This window comes from Ixodes scapularis, unplaced genomic scaffold, assembly GCF_016920785.2.
Source record: "Ixodes scapularis isolate PalLabHiFi unplaced genomic scaffold, ASM1692078v2 PGA_scaffold3__209_contigs__length_174095766, whole genome shotgun sequence".
Classification (NCBI taxonomy): domain Eukaryota; kingdom Metazoa; phylum Arthropoda; class Arachnida; order Ixodida; family Ixodidae; genus Ixodes; species Ixodes scapularis.
Window position 1 is genome coordinate 16,103,966 of NW_024609868.1, and position 22,998 is coordinate 16,126,963.

Genomic DNA, 22,998 nt, shown 5'->3' on the forward strand with positions numbered 1-22,998 from the left:
CTCTTTCTGTGTCTGGTGCACACCCTGGCTCTGCCCGCGCCTCCCATTGATCAAACCTTCTGTATACACGGCTCTGGTTAGCACGACTACGTGCGCCAGGTTTTCAAGCTTTGTTAAAATGTCCTACTGGAAATATCACCTCGGAAAATAAACACAAGGCGTGAAACAGGCTTTGCCGCGCGTTACCCAAACAGTGAATGAAGCGAGCTGACGAGCCGAGAGATCCAAGATCTCTGCGTTCTGTCCTACTCACGACGTCACGAACGATGATGATGATAGCTAAAGGAGCGCCCCCTGTGGTTCGCGCACGCCGCCAATAGACCTTTTCTATGCTTGCGCCACCATCTTAACAGGTGGAACTTGCGGTATGCGGGAAAACATCATTTTGCTCTCGCCTTACCCTTGGGGGAAACTCACGTTTTGATTGCAACTGTCTATCATTCTTGTTTTGGCCTTCTTGTATATGCTTTTACCAGTAACATGTTGTAGTGCCTCACTTTTTTTTTCATTCCGCCTACCGGATTTGCCAACTATGTCGTTGGGGACCAGGATGAACGAAAACTTGTATGGTTCGCGGAATATGCATGCTTAAAAGAACACACCCCCTGGGAGGGTCAACTTCTGAACCCTTGTTTTAAAATTAATGAAATTTACGAGGTCGGCTGGTGGTCATGCTAAAGGGTTCATAACAAAATTTCAGGTCTGTCGGTTAAATGGAAAGGAAATCAGAGCAGCTTCTATCAGCCACACGTATACATTGTTTAGTTAATCTATCGTCGGAAAACTATCACAATATTCAAGATTTTGTATTCGCTAGACATGTAGCGAAATACCTGGGGGGTGCGGCTATAGAAAGTTTTTTTTATAAGAAGCCATTTATTTCTATAAATTTTCTCTTCTGCGAAATTGGTTAGCTTTTTTGTCTTCTGTGTCTTCGACAAAATATCAACATGTTTTGTGAAAGATATCCGTAAAGTGACAAAAACATTCCATAGCCGCATTCCTTGTTAATTTTGGTCAGGAAAAGTGAAGAATGAGCCTTCCATGTATTGCCATTATCAAATGATAGATTGACTAAAATGAAATTTATACCAAAAAGTGGAACAGAGAAAAATGTGTACAAAGTGCTCCAAACCCTACCTTTTCTTTAGCTTCAGTGGACAGAAAATAATTTATAAAGAATTAACTGTGCAGTCTAAACTAATTAAACTCCCTGGGAATACTCTCTAGATGTTGGTGGATCTAAATATGTCATTTTTCCAAATAAACTTTTTTTGCAGAAATTTTTTTTTCTGGGTAGTGTCCCGCTTTAAAAGTGGATATTTTACGTGGCACGGACTATCGACACGCGAGAACTGTACAACGATTTGTATTTTCGAGATTAATTATTATAACGAAGCACGACGGGTTTTGTGAATGAGAGAGTTTTCGTATGATGCAAGCTTCTTTGTGCGCTGGTAAAGCAGGCATTTTGTCAAGGCGTGCGGTGTATGATAAGTTTTTATGCGCGAAATAGGCACCATGTGCGATGTGTACGCGCCGGGTGCGGACTGTAGATCGGAAAATATGGTGCTCACCCAAGCTCGCCCAACTTCCCACTTTAGGCGAGATGGTTAGTATAGAAATGAAGCCGATGAGTATAGAATATAGAGTATAATACAGTCTAGGATATGATCAAAGCATGTGAACACCCTCCTCAACGTATCGTTATCACATCAGCTAAGATGGCGCCAATTAAGCAATCGGGCCCTGGCCCAAAACCGAGCATCTTTCGATGCATTTATTGGACGCAGGGCTCAGCCGAACATTAACACAGCGCTCGCGCATCATTTTTGTGTCTGTGCTTGATCTCACTTTGCTATCTGCCACGATGCTAAGGCCTTGATAATTATAGGTGGTGTTGGTAAAGTGCTACCGCAAACCAAAGGTCTTTACCGTATGTCGCGTATAGTCGTGTCAGACATACTTTACGATAACTAACCCCCACGACCACAAAAAATATTGTTGCTTTCAAAAACAAAAACAAACTTTTTTGCTTTTTTTTTCGCTTTTTTTTTTCGCTCGGAAAGCCTACCAACCTGTTTGGCAACGCCTAGTGGTGATTGCAGACATCAATATATATTTCGCCCAAATGCGGCCATTTAGTCAAATGTGGCCTTTGAAGTATTAGTGGTGATCGTTTTTGGTCCGCGTGAAATCGGTGCGTCTGCGGTTTCCCGGATTCGGTCTCAGCGTCAGCCATACTCTAACGACGACCATTAGCTAGATCAAGAAATGTCCAGAATGCAGCTCTGGATTCAATCGGTTTTATCTGGAATGTGGCTCCGGATAAAACTGAGTAAAAATATTTGATAATATAGAAAAAAAAAAAAAAAAACAGAATAGCGAGCTCAGAAATAAATTGGAGAGCCGGACGGCGTCGGCAGGGCGACTCAAATGTTTTGCTCATACCAAGCTGGGTTCCATTTAAAAATGGAGATGGTATTACCGAATCGGCTTATCGCCCTGAATAAGAAAGGTAGCGAAATTGGCCTTCCCTTCTGGCGTGCACAATTTTTAAAACCTTTTTTTCTTTCTTTTTTGCAGTCCCTGCCATCACTATCGTCCCTGGATAGCAAGCGACCGGTATTCTACAAAAATTATCGTTGATACTCTGTTTAACACCTGGGCCTTTACTTAGCAATTCAAAAGGAAGCGACATTTTAACGCTCCAACTCTCAGCAAACGCTTGGCAAAAAGCAATGCAATCAAAGTTTATATATATATACAGGGTGTCACAAAAGAAAATTTGCACGGTCTTTTTTACCGCAAATATAAACTAGGCATCACCGAACGCTCATTATCCGCCCAAAGGTAGAGCTAGAGGTCACAACCAGATGCCAAAGTTTCAGCCCGATCCCATAACTTAATCAAAAGTTATAAATTATTTTCTGAAAATTTCAATGGGAAAATGGAGCCCATTTTTGCTCGTTTTCGGTTTCTAGTGCCAAAGAGCCCCATGGGAAAACTCCGTTGGCCGCCATTTTCCCATTGAAATTTTCAGAAAATCACTTGTAACTTTTGATTAAGTTATCGGATCGCGCTGAAACTTTGGCATCTGGTTGTGATCTCTAGCTCTACCTTTAGGCGGAGAATGAGCGTTCGGCGATGCCTAGTTTATTTTTGCGGTAAAAAAGACCGTGTAAATTTTCTTTTGTGACACCCTGTATATATATCAGGGTGTCGAACCGGAACCGAACCGAACCGAAAACCGGAACCGAACCGGTATTTTTTCCGGAACTGAACCCGAACCCGAACCGTTATATTGTTATCGCGATGAACCCGAACCGGAACTGAACCGGAAAAAAAATAACGGTTACCGGCTCATGTCAAAACGGTTCGGCCACGCGCTGTTGACAATGAATGTGCTATCAATGCCATTTGTTTTTAAAGCGCCGTCAACTGACACACACCCTCGCTTACATATTTTTCTTCTCCACTCAGTCTTAGGAATATAAACGCTGCATCCATGAATCTTGACAAACGCTGCATCCATGAATCTTGACATAGGAACCAGTATTGCGCTGGTCGCGGCTTGCACGGAAGAAAGAGAATTGGAAAGCTGTGCAAAAAAAAAAAAAAAAAAATCGCGTCACGGGATTTTATTTTTTTACAATCTCGTAAATCCTAAATGCTGCTGTGTGCTCATTTCATAACACGTTTTTAGAACGCGCGAGTTCTTGAAGCTTGCTTCCATCGCAATGAGAAAAGAAAAGGCTGTGGAGTTTGATAATAATGCATCCGATTTCGTATAGGCACTTAGAAGCTAACATATTTGTGAGACAGCGAACTCTTCTATTTTAATATTTATCCTATTACGTCCTTCTGGCGTTGCGTTCGGTGAAGTGTTTTTTATATTCCGTATCTTGTTTAATGAAAACTTCTTTAAGGTTCTAATTTGAGTTACCGAAGGCTAGTTCAAATAAGAAAGCTGTATTTTCTCCCCACTGTTCCTTCAATTGCTTGCACGCCAAGGTGGCGGGATAGTTAGCGAGTTCTACTTGTAAGTGGCTTTGTAAGGAGGTCGCGGATTTTACAGCTACTGCGTCGGACCCAATTAGATGAAGTCCGAATGCGTAAACATCGGTGAGGTAACCTTTGAGTGCACATAAAGAAACCATTCCTGGTAGAAATCCCTGAGCCTTACACTACGATGTATCCCGTTTCGTATGTGCTGATTTCAGATGTTTTATTTGTAATTCATTTTGATGTTGCAATTTGTCATTTATAATTTCCGAACCGGTTCGCGAACCGGTTCGCGGATCGAATTAATCGAACCGGAACTGAACCGGAACAAAATAAATTTACCTGAACCTGAACCGTAACCGAACCCGTATTTTTTTCGGTTCGACACACTGATATATATATGAATAAAAACAACGATTTTGCACAAAAAATTATCTGTTAGGTACTTAAAGTATGTTTTGAGTTTATTGATAGTCGATTTAAATATGCTTCCAGTGTGTACGTGTTAGCGGTCGTTCTATACTCTATATGCCGTAAACGATTAGATTTTCGCGAATTTCTCCAATCGCCTACATTTCGCGAAAAAAAAAAAAAAGGTCCCGCGAACGATTCCGGTAAAATCTAAACACATTGGAATCTATATTGAGGTCCCACTGCGTCGCGAAAATTAGAACCCGCAAATTATTAAAAAGGTCCAGCTTTGACCTAAATTGCGAAACAAGTCGTTTACAGTATATTGAAAGTGCATCAGCATATCCGAAATATACTTAAAGCGTATTTCGGTTGTCTTATAAAAGTGAAACATTATTTTTTTGTCTCAACCGACGCGACACTGCAACCAAAGCTACGAGTTTCTCAACAGCTCGTAGCTTTGGATGGAAAGCATCGTAGAAAGTGCGACGAAGCAGTCTCTATCCTTTGAACGCGTCGAGCTTTGCCAACGGAACGACCAGGATTAAACGGACACCCCAAATGTACCGTCCAGAACAACGGCTAGATGGTCCCGAAAAGAGCCCAGGGCGAGATGGGGGGGACAACGAGGGGTAGGCAAGGGGGGGGGGGGGGGGGTGTCTTTCCGCGGTCGGACTGGGCCCGGACGGGAGGACGGCGTGCAGCTGCGTCACACCTGCGGCACCTCGTCACGGCGCCACACCTGGCCGCACCTGAGTCTGCAGCGCCGGCACGGACGGTCGTGCCTGACGTACCCTCGTGGTCGGGGCAACTTGATGCCGGCCAGTGGGGTGTAGCCCGTACACGAACACGCGGGGTCTCGGCCGTCTGTTGGGGCCTCGTTTTTTGTGGGCGGTCGGAGTGTCTGTGGTGTCGGGTTTTGTCAGCTAAAAATGCGTCTTCTTTTTTTTTTTGTGTGTGTGTGCGTGTGTTGCCGTTTGGGAAATGTCGGGCCCCCTTATGGCTGTGGCCCGTGGCTTGCTGGTGTGCTAAAATACCGAAAGGCGATCAGCGGGTGCAGTGATCCGTGAAAGAGGGGGTCATACTGGCACAATGCAGCAGATGGTATGGCAGCAGGATGGAGATATATAAAAAAAAGGGCACACATACACAATAAATTAAAGATGTTATCACGCATTTTTAAAAGCGCACAGCTGAAAAATCTGCCCATCGTTTGAACGCCTGAACCATTCGTAGCTATCTTGAGGTAGGCCACTTACTTACCGCGATTAGCAGCCGACAATTAAGCCCAAGAAGCGTTCAGTTAAAATAAGCGCGTGTCCCCGAGTGCTCGACAAGTTAGACCAAGATTAAGGGTTATTATATAATATACGTCGGTTCGTCGGAAGAACGTTACTGTACTATGTGGATTTGTGCTGAAGATTGCTTTTCGGGGTTCAGGCCTCAAGTGCCGAAGAATCACCTTTGTTTGCTGATGACTATGAGCATGCATATTGTTCATTGAGATGGTGCTGCGCTCTTGAAACCACCCCTTCTATTCGGTGCTAATCTCTATACTATTTCTAACTGGTGTCCGTCACCGAACACACTGCCGAACCAATTGGTTCGGCAGTGTGTTCGGTGACGGACATTCGTAACACGTCAGAAGGTAAGTCTTAAACGTTGTCGTGACAGATAGCATTTGTTTTATGCCACTTTTGGTAGAAGAACAACACTTTCCTAAGGTGATGAACAATGTAACAAAAATAAAGATGAACAAAATGAAGCTCAAGCAGACACGACGACACACTTTTCAGTCTAGGCGAGTGGAGCCTTGTGTCCGCCTTCAAACACATAGATGCGTCGGGTGGTGCAACCCACCCCTCAAGAGACGATAGCGGATCGAACTGCACCCGCACTCGAGTCTAGACCGAGGAAACAGAAGCAGGAGCATGCAGGGGGGCAGAGGCTGTGAACAACGCACCTCGCGCACCCACAGGTAAGGGGGGGGGGGGGGGGCTTCTCCCGCGCGTCCAGCCCGCAGCAGAAACAGCACGTGCGCGGCCACGTGTTCCCTCCACCTGTCGCCTGTTGACAGAGCCGCCCCCTCCCCCGTGCCCGCGCGGCCGCATCTCTCGACAACGGCAGTCTCCAGTAGAGATGCTCGCCGCCGCCGCCGTCCTATCCGCCCTGCTCGCGCTCCTGGCGCCGGCATCGCTCGCCGCGCCGGTCCAGGACCCCTCGTGGTCCCCGTGGTCGGCGTGTCGACGCTGCGTCCAGACGCGAGAGCGGCCTTGCCTCGAACCGTCGCGCTGCGGGGCCCTGGTCCGGGAGACGCGGACGTGTCCCTACCGACACTGCGGTCCCGCGCGGCTTCGGCCCGCTCGGGAGGCGTCGTCGCGGAAGCAGAAGCAGCCGGGCTTCAAGGTGCTTCATCACCTGCAGAGTCTCGTCTACTCGGACTGGTCCCGCTGGTCGCCGTGCACGAGCGAGTGTCGGACGCGCAGGCAGAGGGTCTGCAGGATGCCCATGGTGTGCGGCAAAGCGTCCCTCCAGGAGGACGCGCTGTGCTACGTGCGCGGCAGTCCCTGCGAAGTGCGCTACGCCGCCGATCATGCGGGTGAGCATTCCTCACTTCTTTGCTCGCATTTTGGGCGGCTAGCTATTGAAACATGAGGCACCTGAAAACTATTTTGGCGTTAACGAACTGGCGCGTAGGATGAGGGATGCGTGCGTCCCGGAGTCCGATGAATTTGAAAGGATTTGTACTAGGTCGTACTTGCAGGAACGCTATTAATGCAAGGAAGGAAAAGGGGGAAAAAAGGGGGGGAAGGACTCATCTGCATCTGTTTGTAACACAGATATTTGAGCCACGCGCCCATAACTGTAGAAAATGTAGAACAATCAATTTTTTTAATTATTTTTGAAGCAACATAATTTTACGCGCACGTTTAGTTTTAGACGAAATGGTAGAACATTAAAAAGCTTAAAAGAAGAACGCTACTTACCAGTGTTTTCAAGCGCGATGCTAAGCAATAAAAGAAACGAGGAGAGCTAATTGTGTTCACATAGATTAGATTGCTCAGTGTTTCTTTTCTGACCCTGTAAGTGCAGGCACAATTATCAAATTTGCTTTGATGATTGCGCGAAATCGTATTTTGCTTAGATGTAATATATAGTTAAGTTTGTCTTTTTTTTGTATTACTCACAAGCTAGGTGCAACGGTGGGAGACACAGAAAAGCTATTCTTTCCTAGCTTTTATTCGGGTTTTCTAGCATAATACTGCTGAAATGAATATACACAAAAGAACACAAAATGTATAGCGCCACAAACTGGTAAAAATAATTTACTAAAAAAAATAACCACAGAAAGTTCAACGCGATGGAAGTCAGAGGAACGGTGTTAAAGGGAGGAGTTTGAGGGAACCATTAGGGAGTGTTTCCCCCTCCGATAGCCCTCTGCTACGAAGAAACCGCCACTGCGCCTGCGCGCCGATGGCCTTGGCAGTAGAGTTCCGGGTAGCGGAGTGGCTTAGCGGAGCGGGAAACACGAGCGAGTTTTAGTAGACCGTGTTTCCCGCTCCGCTAAGCCCCTCCGCAACCCGGAACTCTACAACCAAGGCCATCGGCGCGCAGGCGCAGTGGCGGTTTCTTTTTTAGCGGAGGGCCAGCGGAGGGGGAAACACGGTCTACTAAAACTCCCTACGGTCTACTAAAACTCCCTACGGTCTACTAAAACTCGCTATTTGTTGCACGTCCGATACGGTACGATGCGCCCTCCGGTACGAACTGCGCATGCGCCACCGCAGAAGGCTCGCGCATGCGCAGTTCGTACCGGCCGTATCGGATGTGCAAAGATGGCCCCCTGAAACTCTCTATTGTCTGCGGACGGTCTTTTGTATAATGTATTAGCGGCGGGACCGCGGTTCGAGAGAACGTTCAACCGCTTTCCGAAAGTCGCACTTTGGAGCCGGTTAGAACTAGGCAGGCCGCTAAAGTGACGCGATACGCGGTCCTTGAGTGGCGAGGCGGCTTATCAGGGTCGAAAATACGTTCGCGTGGAAGCCCGCCCGTGAGCGCCCTTACACCACCAAAGGGAAAAGCCCAGGGGCCCTAATCGGCCTAATCTATACGACCACCGTAGTACTCCCGCCTGCTGGTTCGAGAGGTGCCGGCGTGGAGGGGGGGCTCAACGCCATCACTGCGCAGTTTACGATCACGGAAAGCTCGATACGGTGTCGCGGTGACTCTACGCATGAGATACGGACGAGATATGTTTTGGTTGCGCTCAGCTGTTGTCGCATGAAGTATAGATTTAAATGGTTTGGCTCCTTGTGAAACGTATAATCTATGACAGGAGGCTTCGAGAGTACGGTAATTTCTGAAGCACGCGTTTTGCTTGCCTTGCCCGAAAGATTATACTACTCAAGGATTTGTTGCAATCCATAAATATAAAAATATATACTGGCTGGACCATAAAAAAAAAAAAGGAGAAAGTTTTTCGCAATATTAATGCACTGCGCGATGCAGTTCATACGAGATTTGGTAGTCGAAGGAAGAAATGGAACTTTTGGCGTTTGGAACGGGCTTGTTTTGATAAATATAGCGTAAAGCTAATCTAAGATGCAGCTAATAATTAATTAATTGACAATACTTATTTCAACGCACGAAGGGGAAATTGGTAACATTCCGCGAGGAACCGGACCTCTTTTCTACGGTTCTTCAGATGAATGAAGTATAAGCAGAGGAAGGGCGTTCGTGAAGCGGTTATCTTTGTTTTCATTGAAAACGGTTTAGGGAAAGATTCGTACATAAATTATTGCAGTGGACCGAAAACTTGAAAACGAAAAAACAAAAACAAAAATCCTGCTTTCTCAGTGTCACAAGGGCCTACGATCGCCACACGTCGTACAAAAGCTCAGTACTTTCCAGCGTTAAATTGATGGCTACTTGCGCGTTCACGCTTAACGGCTTCGTAAGCGACAAGGGGATTCGTACAGTTTCTCTTATTTTACAGGCAGAGGTGCAGAGTTGACTTTTATAATCGTGTGCTGACGTTGAAACTTTCTGGGGGGTTTGTTTTCGCCTACCTGAGATAGGAACGTCACTTTTCGTGATGTGCATTTAAAATGATAGTGGTATTGCTTTGAAAAGTTCGAATGAGGCCCCCTTGGTACTCTTATTTACCTACCAAACATACATATTGGCTGCGTATAACATCGCTCAATTTTTTTAGCTCACATCATGAACTATAGTTGACATGATAAAAACAAAACAGCGCAAAGACAAGGACGAAGTAGAAGAAACCACAGGACATAGCGCTGCTAGCCCAAACTTCTACGTTAATCAACTATAGTTGACACTCGAACACTGATAAAGTTGGAACCTATCCGAGACTATAAAATGCTGATTTAGCGTACGCGAGCATCTCAAGGTTGTGGAATTTCCCTCGCGGCCACCCGGTCTCGGAGAATGACACAACGCACCGGTTCAACAACAACACGTAGTCATTCAGTGACTCCTATCGCCACGCGCCACGACCCAAAAAGCTCCCGCGCATAAACGCTGCGACAGGCTTTTATCAGCGACGGAGCGCCACTCGCGTTGCCAATTGCACTTGGCCCCCTCGCGGTGGATGTGACCACGGATGATTTGGCGAGCGGGCAACCTGGTCCAAAGCGTTGCGATCCCCCCCAGGTTGCCCACAAGGTGTACCTGCTAGCTTCTACTCGACACCGTGACATTTTTTTTCAGCCACTTTTAGGCGACAGCCGCTACCGGCAAGGTTTCCTGGCGGATCCCGGGTTTGTTTCGTGTAGAGCCGTGACGTCATGTGAGACTACGTCACGTGACGCTGAGACGTCACGAAAAAATGATTACCGCAAAATTTAGCGGTAAAAACTTTCCGTTAACTTTAACGGGACTTCAGCGTCACGTAACGTCACGCGACATGTCATGACACGTGACTTTCTAGTGTCACATAAATACCACTGTCCGCCAAATTCAAATTCGGCAATCTAACAATGTGCAGTACAGTGTGCAGCGCCTCGGCGATCTCCGTATAGTTCCTTTGCGAGACACGTCCATGGAGTCGGAAAACCTTTTGTTTAGCCTCGTGACGCCCACCCACTCCCCCATTTACAAACGGGTGTGTCTTCTTATTGTTTTTAAATATATATATATATATAAACAGAATAAGATAAATAAATTTTCTGTTTCTTTTCCGCGACTCAGGATCCGAAGAGCCGCCGGAGACCGTGAGCGGCGACAGCCCGCTGTCCTGCGGAGTGCCTCGCAGCAGCACCAGGCCCGCCCTTCGCATCATCGGCGGACGGCCCGCGGCCAGGGGACGCTGGCCTTGGCAGGTGCGTTCGGGGCTTTCCTACGATTGCGAGTCTAATATGCGTTCTTTTTATACCCCGTAATTGTTCGGAAACCAGCCCCTTTCTAAAGTACGCGCACACCCCAAGCAGTTCCCTAGAAGAGCGAAACGTCTACGGTTAGCGCAATCGACGTTTCCTGACAGGCATCCGGTTTGAAACGACTGGTAATGACAGAAATTCGGCACCCACTGAAGTGGACGCGCGGTTATAAAACCGAACGCAAAATATAATGGTAATGAAGCATCGGCAGAAGTACATTCCCCTTTTTTGAAAAGCAAGGCCGCGCAGAAATTAACACGTAGATACATTACATTCCGTGCGTCTTTGTACAAGGTGGTGATTATGTTTAGAGTTCAGCGTTTTAGGTTTAAACCGAAAAGAAATCGATAAGAGTCTGCCAAATTTGTTTTACCGCATTCAGTTTTAACCGAAAGAGGTCAGTTTCTTCAACCGTGGAATGCGGGGGGGGGGGGGGGGGGGGGGGGGGGGAGGGAGGCAGGCAGGTTTGGGAATGGGTTTTCTTAGTACCTTGCTGTACGACGCTATATGTTTGATCGCCGTTCGTTTTTGGAATGCTCTTCTCGTCTGACGAAGCGCTCGCTACTATTCACATGTTTACTTACAACGTGATGTCGTACCTAGTAAATAAGGGGCACAAAAAGGGGGGGAAGCGCCACCACCGGAGTTCGCCCAGGGTGCTTGGTGGTGTAGGGCCGGCCCTGGTGGTACCGGTTGTCCTTTGGTGATCCCGTTTGGTTGACTGGCCACCATTAGGTAATGCGGCGCTTCGCCTCCATAGCTTGCCTGTTTCAAGTGTGAACGTTGAGAGGGAATTATCTCAACTTAGGGTGATAAACAGGACAGAAAGGGTGCGTATTAACGAAAAAAAAAAAAAAAAACCTGGGCAAATACATGTGTGTGGGTGCTACAATCAAACTGAGTAATCGTGACTTGATTGGAAGTGAAATCTACGGTTGCTGTGTGGACCAATATTTTACTCACGCGTATTTTGAGTGCGTGTTTCTTAATTCCTGTTTCAGTTTGATGAATAAACATGCCATTTTTTTTCTGACACTTAAAGTCATTTTATGTTAACAGTGTTGAAACTGGAATATATATTCACCGAAAAAAAGTGTTTAGCTATATATTTTTTTCATCGATAAAAAACAAAAAAAAAAGATAAAAACCGAACATGCTGAACTCTATAGTTTATACAGTATACATAGATGTGACCACTACAAAAATAGTTTACATGAACGCTTCTAACACATTTCATTGCCGTCTTGTGAACTCAAACTCACTTGACACTGGGAGTGAAGCATGATCCCCTCTTAACACTACCGCCACATAAAAACGCAAAGAAATACCTTAAACAAGAAATCTCAGGTCGCCGTTCAGTGAGATACATTGTATAAAAAATTTTTTATCGTTGGCTGTATCTCAAGACTCAACCCTGTCCTCCTCGCAGGTGGCCGTCCTGAACCGTCGACGCGAGCCTTTCTGCGGAGGCACCCTGGTCTCTGCCGGCTGGGTACTCACGGCTGCCCACTGCGTGCGCCGACGCCTCATCGTGCTCGCCGGCGAGCACAGCCTCCACCGACGCGAAGGCTCGGAACAAGAAGTCCGGGTTTCTCGCACCGTGCTGCACCCAGACTACGACCCGGAGACGGTGGACATGGATCTGGCCCTCCTGCGCCTGCGCAGTCCGCTCCCCATGGGGGCCTTCGTGGCGCCGGCCTGCCTCCCGGAACCCGGCGACACACTAGTCCCGGGAGCCATGGCAACCATCTTGGGCTGGGGCAAGCTGAACAAGCGGCACGCCAACGGATCGGACCTCCTGCACCAGGCGCAGGTGCCCGTGGTTCCGGCCCAGGACTGTCGAGACGTCTACGCCGACTACCTGATCAGTGAGAACATGCTCTGCGCCGGGTTTCGACGTGGCCGCGTCGATTCCTGTGCTGGGGACAGTGGCGGTCCGCTGCTCGCCAAGGACCGTCACGGGCGGTGGACCATCTACGGGGTCACCAGCTTCGGCGAGGGTTGTGCACGGCAGGGACGCTATGGCATCTACGCCAAAGTGGAAAACGCGCTGCGTTGGATCCGGAGGACCATTGCCGAGAACTCTTAGTACAGCGCTTCTTTGTCGCGCGTAAGACTGCCGAAGGAGCGTGCTGGCGCGTTTCTAAACGGACGACTTTGGCTACAGCCATGAGTCAGAACGTACGGATGGATCATCCGGTGAATGTGCACGTCTTCGAGCGATGCTAGGGTGCTGCCCTCAGCGGCCCAGCACAAGCACATCGACTCCGAGCACTCGCTCGTCGCCAGAACGTGATCATCCCCAAAGACTTTCCGCCGGAGTCGGCATCACCAAGTGAAAGTATCAAGTCAGCGTGACTTTGTATAGAGCGTCAGATGCACATATACAATTTGTAAAGAAGTGAAGTTACTTTTCGTCATATGATTGAAATACGACGAGGAGCGCCGTCTTATGCCCGTTTTTTCGGGTAGGTGAGATATAGATTTATTGAGCTTGTCCCGCGATATTGTGTAACTAAGACCAAAGGAAAAAGGCGCCTTAGTCGGAATAAAAACGCCAAAGGATAAATGGCCAGACCTCTGAGCACTATAAGAGCCAATGAAATGTCTCTATTACCAGCTAGAGCTTGGCGAAAATCGGAAGACGACGACGGTTCCTAGCTTTCACCAGGGTTGCCATGTCGGCAGAGTACAAAAGTGTAAATAAAAGTCTTTACAATCGCAGAACTCGGTGACTCCAAGTAACGTTATTTACCGACAAACAAACAAGTTTCATTTAGGTGACAGTCTCAAAAACGTACATGGTATAGTTATGGTTGCTGCAATAACACCTATTTGTACCTTATTTGTACTTAAAATATTGGTGCAATTTGCACCAATATTGTAGCACTCGGATTCAAGATGTAAGAATTGTATTAGACATTTATATTAGAGATAAAAATTCGGGGTTATGCTTTCTAAAGTCATCCGGAGGTAAGTTGAAACACGTGTCACAAATGATGCTCCAGAAAGGACACATGTCGTCTACATGGCGAACTGCGGAGAGTACGAGACGCATTTCGAACAAAGATAAAAAGATGAAACATCTGATGAGAAAAATGCGAAGTTGTCGGATGCAAGCAAAATATTAACGCGACACGTTAACAAGAAAAGCTCTGCGTATGTGCGTGTTGCGGTATCAATTCGCCCTTTTGCGCTTGGCAACAAACTCAGTGGCGCCATCTACTGGGTAGCCCCGGCACACCTCAGGTTCACGAATATTTCCCAATTCTTTACTCACCACTTTTTTTTATCGTAAGAGTGAATTAAGTCTTACAGTGCTATAAGTGACTATTTCCAGAAAATAGGATGCGTATTTGATTTTGCAGATACTGCAAAACCCGCTGTCTAGTTCATAACCGGAAGTGGTGGAGGGCTATTTGCACACTGGCGCCACCACGTTTCAAGTCACGCGTGGAAGAGCGAATAGTTATCAATTTCGACCTCAACGGTCATTAGAGAGGGAGAGAGAAAGAGAGCGAAGGGGATTTAATGACGACGCATCACGGGCATCGAAATGACCGGACGCTTCCAAAGTTTTTAAAGCTCAGACCGTCACGCCTCGCCTCTTGTTTCTGAGGTTCGTGGCAGAACGAGGTTCAGCGGTGTTCATAGTTTTCATTCGATGACGGGCCACTGACTTCGGAATGATGAAACGTGCTCGAAGATTTAAAATACCGACAGTCATGCGTCGCCATACTTGTTCTGTACAGATTCGCTGCTGAGTGAGTCCGAGTTTAGCAGATCTATACAGAACGGGAGGGGGATAGAGGACACGCGGAACGAGGCTTCTTGTTGGCCGTTTTTCTTTTTATTGTAGGAAAAAAGAGTCGAGAGAGAGTCTGTGAACATGCAGCGCAACAACGAGAAATGGCGTTCTTCTGTACACTGTGGGGGGCAGGCGGGGCCGCGGGGAAGGCACGGGCGCCGCTTGCATAGACGGGGTCGTCTTGCGCGGGGAGGGGGCGGGGCCCCCGTTGCTCCCGGGTCGGGGCTCCAGAAACTGCCGGAGAGGCGGCGCCTCAACTCGCCGAGCCTGGTCAGGCTGACGGGGCCAGGACCCGGAGGCCGGCCGGGCGCGGGTTCCGAGACAGAAGACCTGCGACCGATCAGGCAGTTCAAAATGGACGGCCGTGTGAACGTGGGGGCACGCTGGAAGAAGGGAGAGGTGTCAGGGCGACGCCGCTTCACCACGGGGCAAGCGTGTCGAAGGTTCACTCCCATTTCTGACAAACGCCGCGTGATGGCGCAGTATGGCAGGAGCTTGATTAACTGTCCTTATTGGCGCACACGTCTCCGAGGCTGCGTGGCGGGCGACGGCGCTCAGGCGCAACAACCCCAACCCGGAAGCGCCCCCGCCGGGAGATGTGCGAAGCCCGACTAGAGTTTCGACCCCTATTGCTGGCCTGGTTCCGACCAAAGTCCCTCGATGCTTCTGTTTACAAGTACCGACAACGAATGACGAAGCGAATTCCGTAGGAACAAAATAACTACATGCAGTTCGTCCCTCTGTTGTGCGCCTCCACTCAAGTCCTATATTCTGCACCGCCCTGCGTTCGGCACTTCAAAGAATGTCGCTACTCGCAGAAACCTATTTCCCAGGAACTTTAGTTCCGACACCTCTCTCTTCCTCCACCGTGCGTGCATATGGGTATGCGAACAGTGGTTCGAATCGAATGCGCGTAACTTCGTCTGCTTCTTTTGCAGGGCTTTAGGCACTTTGCAGGGTAGTGGGCAGGGCTTTAGGCACTTTGCTTCGAGATCTACCCACTATCCTTCCAATCAGAGCCAATCAGAGCTTGGCGTTCTGAGGTCACCAGAGCCTCTGCAAAGGAAGCAGACGAAGTTGCGCTCCGCAGCAGTCTCATCTCGGCTTCAACACGGCTAAGAAAACCGTTTGTCGTCACTTTTCCTCGCACTAAAAGTTGCGAATGACGTAGTGCTATCCGATTCCGACAAGCATTCGCACACCTCTGTACACCGTTTCAGCAAGTTCAATCGCAGCCGACGCTACGAAGCGGCGCCAAAAGTACATCGTCACGGGGCTCCTTGTCATCACGTTGTTAGTAAACACGCGAGTAGTGGCCCAACCCGACCGTTTTGTCAGCCGAGAACCGCATTTCAAAACTTGCAGCTTTTCCACTTTCGTGAAGAAGGAAGAGCAGCAGAGCTGGGGTAGCTTTTATTCTCGGCGGTGGCTTTCCAAGCGACCAATCTGCTCTTCTTTCGCAAGGGAATCTGAAGCGCTCGACACAGTGGAACTTTAAGCGACAGCGGCCTCGCGGCGGTTCCGGAACCATTCGCGCTGCTGCGTACATCGCCGCTCATTGCGTTCCCGCTCTTCTACCTCCGAAGAAATGTTGTCGCCATCTAAGGGCGACGGCAGCAACCATTTGTCTGTTTGCCGAGGCTGGAAAGGTTGCCGCGATCTATGAGCGACAGCGGCAAGCAGACAACCGGCAAACACAACACTCTGGACAGCTACTGCCATCTATGAGCGACGGCGGTAGCCAGAGTGTTGTGTGGACCACGGGTGTCGACATTTGTTTGGTACCGGACACGATCCTAGGGAAACTAGCCTTTAACAGCTCTGCTGTAAAAACCAAAAAATATATAAAAATAACTACGAACAAATCCAATTCAATAGGGGGCGCTGCGGCGCTCCCCCCTCTTGCCCCTCTCCCTTATCGATGGCGCCCTGAGCGACCGCTTAGGTCGCCCACCCCTAAAGGCCCTTTCACACTTGCGACAGTCGCTGGAACGACCAGCGACTAGCGACTGGTTTTTGGTCGCGGAGCGACCAAAACAGGTCGGTAGCGACCGATTTTAGGCAGTCGCTCCCTGACCGATTTCTCAAGTCGCAAAACCGAGTCGCAGGACGGCGGAGCCAATCAGAGTCTCGTCGGAAGTTATGTGTGCGTTTGTTTACATCCGGCACCGCTTCCTGCGGGAAATAGCGACGCGCGCACGGCGGCGGTAACTGGCATGGAGTTCTCCGCGGACTATTTGTTTCTTTACAATAAGCGGCACCCCAACCACAAGTATCGGGGCAAAAAGCTGCAGGCCTAAAACGAGATCGGCGACATTTTCGGCATGGCAGGTACGTACAATATCAAGGTTGAGGGACCTGCGTCTGTTTACATCCACCGCGCACATATAGCCGTTGTTTTACGTTCCGAAGCACCATTACGTCTTATTTTTTTTCCTTGCCGGCACCTTTGATCAGAAAAACCTTTCAGCCGGATCGAAAGGTGTTGATTATTATCCGTTAAGTTGGCAGTGAGCCTGGCGACTCGTCGGTCGCTCAATCAAGTGTGAACACTGGTGGTCGCCAGTCGCTCGTCGCTAGTCGCTCCAGCGACTGTCCCAAGTCGCAAGTGTGAACGGGCCTTAAGACCGCGGAGCTGGGTACGCTTTCTCCGGCTAAACCACTGACGCAAAGAAAACAGAATCGCATAATCATGGTGCAATCACTTTGCGTGACTGGTTCGGTGGTAGGAAACGAACAAAGGCAACAAGTGACAATGCATTTTTGGCGCTGTTCGATTGGCTCCGTGCGATCGTGGCGTGGCGCTGCGGTTGGACTTAAACCGAGACGGAGTACACACTCTTTTTAAGCGCTTGTCACCCGGACAAAAAATGCCGAGTCACCACGCTAGGCTCTCGGCAACAGAGACACCGCTACTGTGCATGCGCGCAACTAGCCTCGTCCGCAGAATTCCGAATCTCCTAGCCTACATGCGACGAGAAGACTTGGGAATTGCCACCTGGTGGAATCTTTTTCACAACCCAGAGCGAGGATCTAGTTCAACCTCCTCCGCTGGTGCAAGCACGTGCAACACCAAGCTTGTATGCACCGCGAAAATTGAAACAAACTGCGTGGATAGCAGGTGCACATACAAGCGCCCCCTCGCGAGCTTCTCACCGTGAATACCTCGTTTCAGCGCACGTCCCTGCAATCAATAAAAGTTTACTGCTCCTCCTCCTCCGACGCAGCTGACGCTGCGAGGTAATGGTACCAATGAAACAACTTCAAAAAGCTCGAGTTACTGGACCCTTTTGTCTTAATGATTGGTCCAGCGATGATAGAACGCTTAAAGAAGCACGACGAACACCATGACGCATGTAGGGCTTTTAACGCTGTCTGTTTGGTACCATCAGCTCGTAGCGTCGACTGGGTCTGAACTAAAAGATGAAATTATAAAATAATCTAAGCTCGTAAACAACGTCCCCAAGCTCTAGGTAACCTTGTCACGATAGGATGGCGCCACGTCGGCCATTGGGCCCGTGCCCGACGCCGAGTGTGGCCTTGACTGGACGTGAGGCCCGGCGGAATGCTTACGCAGCGCTCGTGTCCCTTCACTGCCTTCGCACGACCTCACCGCGATGACGTCGAAGTGCTGGTGAACGGGTTTTGATTTATCTCTACTCGTATTCACAGCAAGAATCGTAGGAAATGAAGTTAGGCTCCTCGCGGGACATTGCTGATTTCCCCCTTGGTGTCTTGAGTTACGATCTGCGCAGGGGCATCTTAGATTACCTTCACATTGTTTCATTACAACGTACATGTTTCAAACGCCACAAACATCTTCCTCGGAAAAACTAATCTTGTAAGAACTACTTATGAAGCGCACGGAAATGCGCAACGAGTATCGACCAACACACCGTTTACAAACAAGCCCGCGGTTGACCGCACAGGGTGTAGGCAATGAACCAGATTCGCACGAGGCGAAACATCTGCGCATGCGCAGTGCCGACAACAGCGCCACCGCACTGTCGTTACGTCAGAGAGTTGAGTTCGTCTGTAGGTTGTGTTGGTTGCGCAGAGTGTTGCGGGACAGCGACAAGAGTATGCGAAAACTCGCAAATATGGAGCTGGAGGTATACGGTATACCTGGAACGCGTCTCCTGTTGGTGTGTTTACCGCGTCTAAGAAAGCGGTCCCTCGATGTTTGCCTGATGACGTCATGAAAGTGTCATGCGCTCGCTGTTTGTGACAGACGCCTGTTCTGCTCCGTGTCGCTCTCCTATGTCCACAAAGGCTTCGGCAGCTAGAAGTTGGGACGCCGCGACGACAGCGACACTCGCATTCGCTCGTGATTTTCGCCAGCGTTCCTACGACCAACCACCAGGATCGCGACATCCGCCAGCATGACACTTCGGCTTCAGTGACGTCATTCGTTGCCACTTCGGGACCACTTTTGATATGTGGGCGAGATAGGACGCTAAACACACCAGTCGGAGACGCGCGCTCCAGTCACCATACCGGAGCGAAGGGCGCGGTCAAGCGCGCGCTGGAGCGAGACGAAGGAAGGGCAGCTGACCGGCGCTAGCACCAGTCGTCTTCGTCGGTGTCGCTTCGGCGATGCGTCCTCCGAAGCCGGGGCTTGTAGCCGTTGGGCAGCTGCGGCGACGGCAGCTGCCTGGGCTGCTTGGCCAGGCTGCGCGTGGGCGAGGCGTTCACCTTGGGGAAGTTGATGGAGCCCGGGGAGCGGGCCCCGCCGGGCAACGTGGGCGACTGCGACACGCTCGGGAAGTTGATGCCAGCGTCCATCGAGCGCGCATCCAGGCGCAGCGTCGACGGCTTGGCCGGCGTCGGCGGGAGCCGCCTCCGCTGGGCGGGCAGGCTGTGCGCCGACGCCGCCGGGCTGGGCGACCGCGACCGCTGGGCCAGCTGGCTGCGCCCGTAGTACTCGCTGGGGCCGGCCGCCGGGGGCCGCGGGCTGGGGGACGGACTGCGCGACCGCTGGCCCAGCCACGTACTGCTCCGGTACTCGGGCGAGTGGCGGCCACGCCGGGACGGGGACCGGCCCCGCAGGGGGGACTCGCCCGCCCGCAGGAACTCGTCTCCGTGCAGTCGCGCTGTGGTGGGGGAGCAGAGCGCAGTGAGGACGCACGAGCACGCTTCGTAGGCATTATTTAACAGACATTAGCTAAGTACAAATATAGTGCCGCCTCTTCGGATAGACGAACATCACAGCGAACAAGAACTGGAAAGAGAGGGGGGCCAGTGGGTACGGTGCACGAGCTTGGACCACACAGACAATGATCCCGAAAGGTGTAAAGAAAGGTGAAGGAAATGAAATGTGACTCGATAACAGAAAGTTTTATAGTAGGGGACCCCAAGGCTTCGGCGAACCTGAGCAGCTAGGGCGTCGCACAGAGCACTCGCCGAACGTCTCTGCGTGCGCAGTGCGATCCCGAAGCTGTTCAGGGGACCCCTTGGGGCCCCCTATTCTATAACTCCCTATTAAAGTAAGTGTATCTATCAAATTGAAGTTCACGACCTCGAAGGAGTGATCCTCACCTCTGGCGCGTCCCCTGCGACTTGTCTCGTACTTGACAATGTCCACTAGATCGCTGACGGCGTCCGAGAAGCCCGCCGCAGATCTCCGAGGCGACGGTGACCTCCGGATGGGCGTCGCACACCGGCTACCCGGCGGAGACGGCCCCAGGGCGATCGAGTCCGGCCGCAGTCGCATCGAGTCCACGCGCTCCCCGGCTCGCCGCCCCGTGCCCGTGTCCCCCGCCGCCGCCGCAGCCGTCGCCCCATCCTCGGCCGTGGCCGCCGCGCCGGCCTGCGCGTCGCCCCGGGGCGTGAGACCAGCAGCCACGGCGTGCAGCCGCGCTCACGGCGCGGCCCGTGGGGCCCACGCAACGCTCGCCACCAGACAAGACACACGTCGATCAGACGACTTTTCAGCGTGGGGGACAACAGGACGACGCCCTTGCCAAAGCGTGCAAGTGACACGCAGCCAGCTCTCACAATGTGCACCACCACCGAAGGCTCGTCCAAAAAGCCGGCAGTCATCGCAGCGTGCGTCGGATAGCCCTCTGTCCGAGGGCGCGGCCTCGCGGAAGCCGCGAGCGTGTGCCCGCGCACGAGCGGGCGCGCCTTCGCGGAGCACCGCGCGCCGCCGTCGGGAACGCCAGGGGTCACGTTTCCGAGGGCAGACGCGCTGCTCTCGACCGGGAACGTCCGGCGGTGCCCTGCCGCGAGACAACCATGGAGCGGCAGACGCCGACCAACCAACACCAAAGAGTGGGCAGTCCCGAGCACCGAGCTGTTCTTCTCGAGCCACCCTCGGTCTACGGGGATGTGGCTACCGGGACGCAGTCGTCCCAGGAAAAAAAAAGTAGGCAGGGACGGGCCCTGGTGCCGGCGCTACTTGCTCAGCCTAGGGGGACTCTAGATCCGCCCGGGCGAGGCGAGAGCGCGGTCGGGGACTCGGGGTCCGTGCGCTCGCCGCTCCCCAAGGGGACCGAAACAAGAGGCAGTCGCTGGCTGCAGCGGCTACACCGAGGTGCTGTGGGCGTGGGGACCCGGACGGGGTCCGTAGCGGGGGTGGACGACGTCGAGACAGTCACACACGCGCGCAAAGGAACATGCAGGTCGTGCTCGTGCGCATGCGACGGGAGCGTGCGGGCAGGCAGGCGGGCCCTGGGGCGGGGGGGACAGGGTGCCCCGGCGTCAGACCTGGAACGCTGCCGACTTGTCCAGGGAGGCCGGTGGCGGGGCCTGCGGGGGCAGCGGGGGCGGCTGGGGAGGCCGCTGCCGACGGCTGCTGCCCCGCCGCAGGAAGCTCAGCGAGCGCTGCCAGGGCTTCTCCTGGCCGTTCTGGGATCGGTCGATGCTGCGAGGTGGGACGCGCGATTCGCTTTAGGTCGCGTGCTCCTGCATAGGCACCAGAGCTGGTGACGACCTAACCTATACCAAAGCGTCGCTGCGTGGTTTCACTATCGTCAGTGACACGGTGAAAACGGCAGGGCCTTTACTTCGAACGCCCGGCACCCAGCACCCGCCCGTTGCTCTCCACCGTGCTTTGGCTGCACGAGCACGCTCGAGGCCTACGAGACCCCGAAGTGTCATCGAAGGTAGGAAGCTCACCCTGGACAAGTAAATGATCTCCCTGCCGTACTTATCCTGTCGGAGACTACAGCTTACCTAAAGGCTGGTTCACGCGGCACCTTTTTGTTTACAGTAGATGTAAATCGTCGAAACCGTCGACATGCCTTGCCTTTCTCATCCTTTCAGTGACCATGTGATGACGTTAGAAGAGGGAAGGCTCAAGCCTTGTCTCTTAGGTGGGATTGGCCGTGCCGTTGTTTTTTTCTGAGCGATTTATTTTTATAATGGCACGACGGCTGTTCCGTAGGGACCATCAGGGTCCCTGCAAAGGAGAAAGGGCAGGTCCCTCTTGTTGCTCGAGGCTAGGCATTAAGTATTTGAAACCCCGAGGCTTGGCAGCTCCGGCCGGAATGAAAGTATACTAAAAAATGTTGTAAAACCAAATGGTAAAAACTACTTTGGCACTGTCAAAAGTAAGCGCCAAAACTCATAGGCGCTCGTTCAAGAAGGCGGGATTGCATAAAAGCAGTAATTCGACGAGGTGGGTAGACCTGCTTGAGACAAAATTAACAAGATTCTATTAAAGAACTGTCTCCTCGGAAGGAGTGGCGAGACTGGCACTTGACGTGTAAACACGCGGACCTAACTTTGTTTCTTTTCTGTTTCACGTCGGCCCAGCTGTTACTGAACTACAAATAGTGCGCTTGCATGCCATAAATAAACTGAACAGACAAGGACATTTAGAAAAAAAATTTTTTTAAGAGAACATTAGATTCTTCCTTAACTGTTTAGCCATCTAGCGGCGACGTTTCAGAACTACGCGCTGACACTAAGGGTGGCCCCTCTCGGCCGCCGTTGCAGTGATATGATTGGTTCAAGTCATTTAGAGACGCCTTTTTGGTGTAGCCAAATGTGCATTCTGAAGAAACAATGAAAGGCATTGGTGCACAAGTGTCTACTTTATTCTAAATCATTTCAGTGCAAATACTTCAGGTGAGTGCATCATTGGCCTTTCAAGTTCCGGGCAACTAATGTTTAGCATCCAGCTCAAAACGTAATGAAACTAGAAAGGTAATTTAATTCCTCACATCAATGGCGTTTTACACGAAGCATTAGAAATTCAGTAAAATCAGCATGTGGACGACAAATATGCATTTAGCAAATCCAGTTGTCATCAATGAGCTTACTCTCAAGCCTTCATTCCAGCGCAAAGTTTCCTTCGTTTTTAGTTTTCGTTGACTGTGCCCTCGAGTAGTTGGGCCTAATCGTATAGAGGAACGCACTAAGCATAAA

General features: G+C 50.7%; 2 protein-coding genes across 2 annotated transcripts in view; one reads left to right on the forward strand and one right to left on the reverse strand.

The window, feature by feature from the left end:
* The first annotated feature begins 5,508 nt into the window (after positions 1-5,508).
* On the forward strand, positions 5,509-12,906 carry LOC8024746 (serine protease 33). Its single transcript, XM_040207655.3, has 4 exons — positions 5,509-5,520; positions 6,631-7,015; positions 10,630-10,760; positions 12,247-12,906. Exons 1-4 carry the CDS (start codon positions 5,509-5,511, stop codon positions 12,904-12,906), a joined length of 1,188 nt encoding a protein of 395 aa, XP_040063589.2.
* Positions 12,907-14,648: 1,742 nt separating this feature from the next.
* Positions 14,649-22,998, reverse strand: part of LOC8024748 (voltage-dependent calcium channel type A subunit alpha-1) — a 99,507-nt gene continuing 91,157 nt past the window's right edge. Inside the window, exons 40-43 of the mRNA XM_029991193.4 lie at positions 21,334-21,490; positions 20,164-20,434; positions 19,181-19,718; positions 14,649-14,955 (exon numbers count right to left, since the gene is read on the reverse strand). Coding sequence (XP_029847053.4) covers positions 19,186-19,718; positions 20,164-20,434; positions 21,334-21,490 — 961 coding nt within the window. The 3' untranslated portion in view covers positions 14,649-14,955; positions 19,181-19,185. The remainder of the gene's footprint in view (positions 14,956-19,180; positions 19,719-20,163; positions 20,435-21,333; positions 21,491-22,998) is intronic.

Excerpts from the sequence above, each read along its gene's own strand:
- LOC8024746 (XM_040207655.3), top strand. Across the intron at positions 7,016-10,629 it reads CTACGCCGCCGATCATGCGG|GATCCGAAGAGCCGCCGGAG; the intron begins GTGAGCATTCCT and ends TCCGCGACTCAG. Across the intron at positions 10,761-12,246 it reads GGGGACGCTGGCCTTGGCAG|GTGGCCGTCCTGAACCGTCG; the intron begins GTGCGTTCGGGG and ends TCCTCCTCGCAG.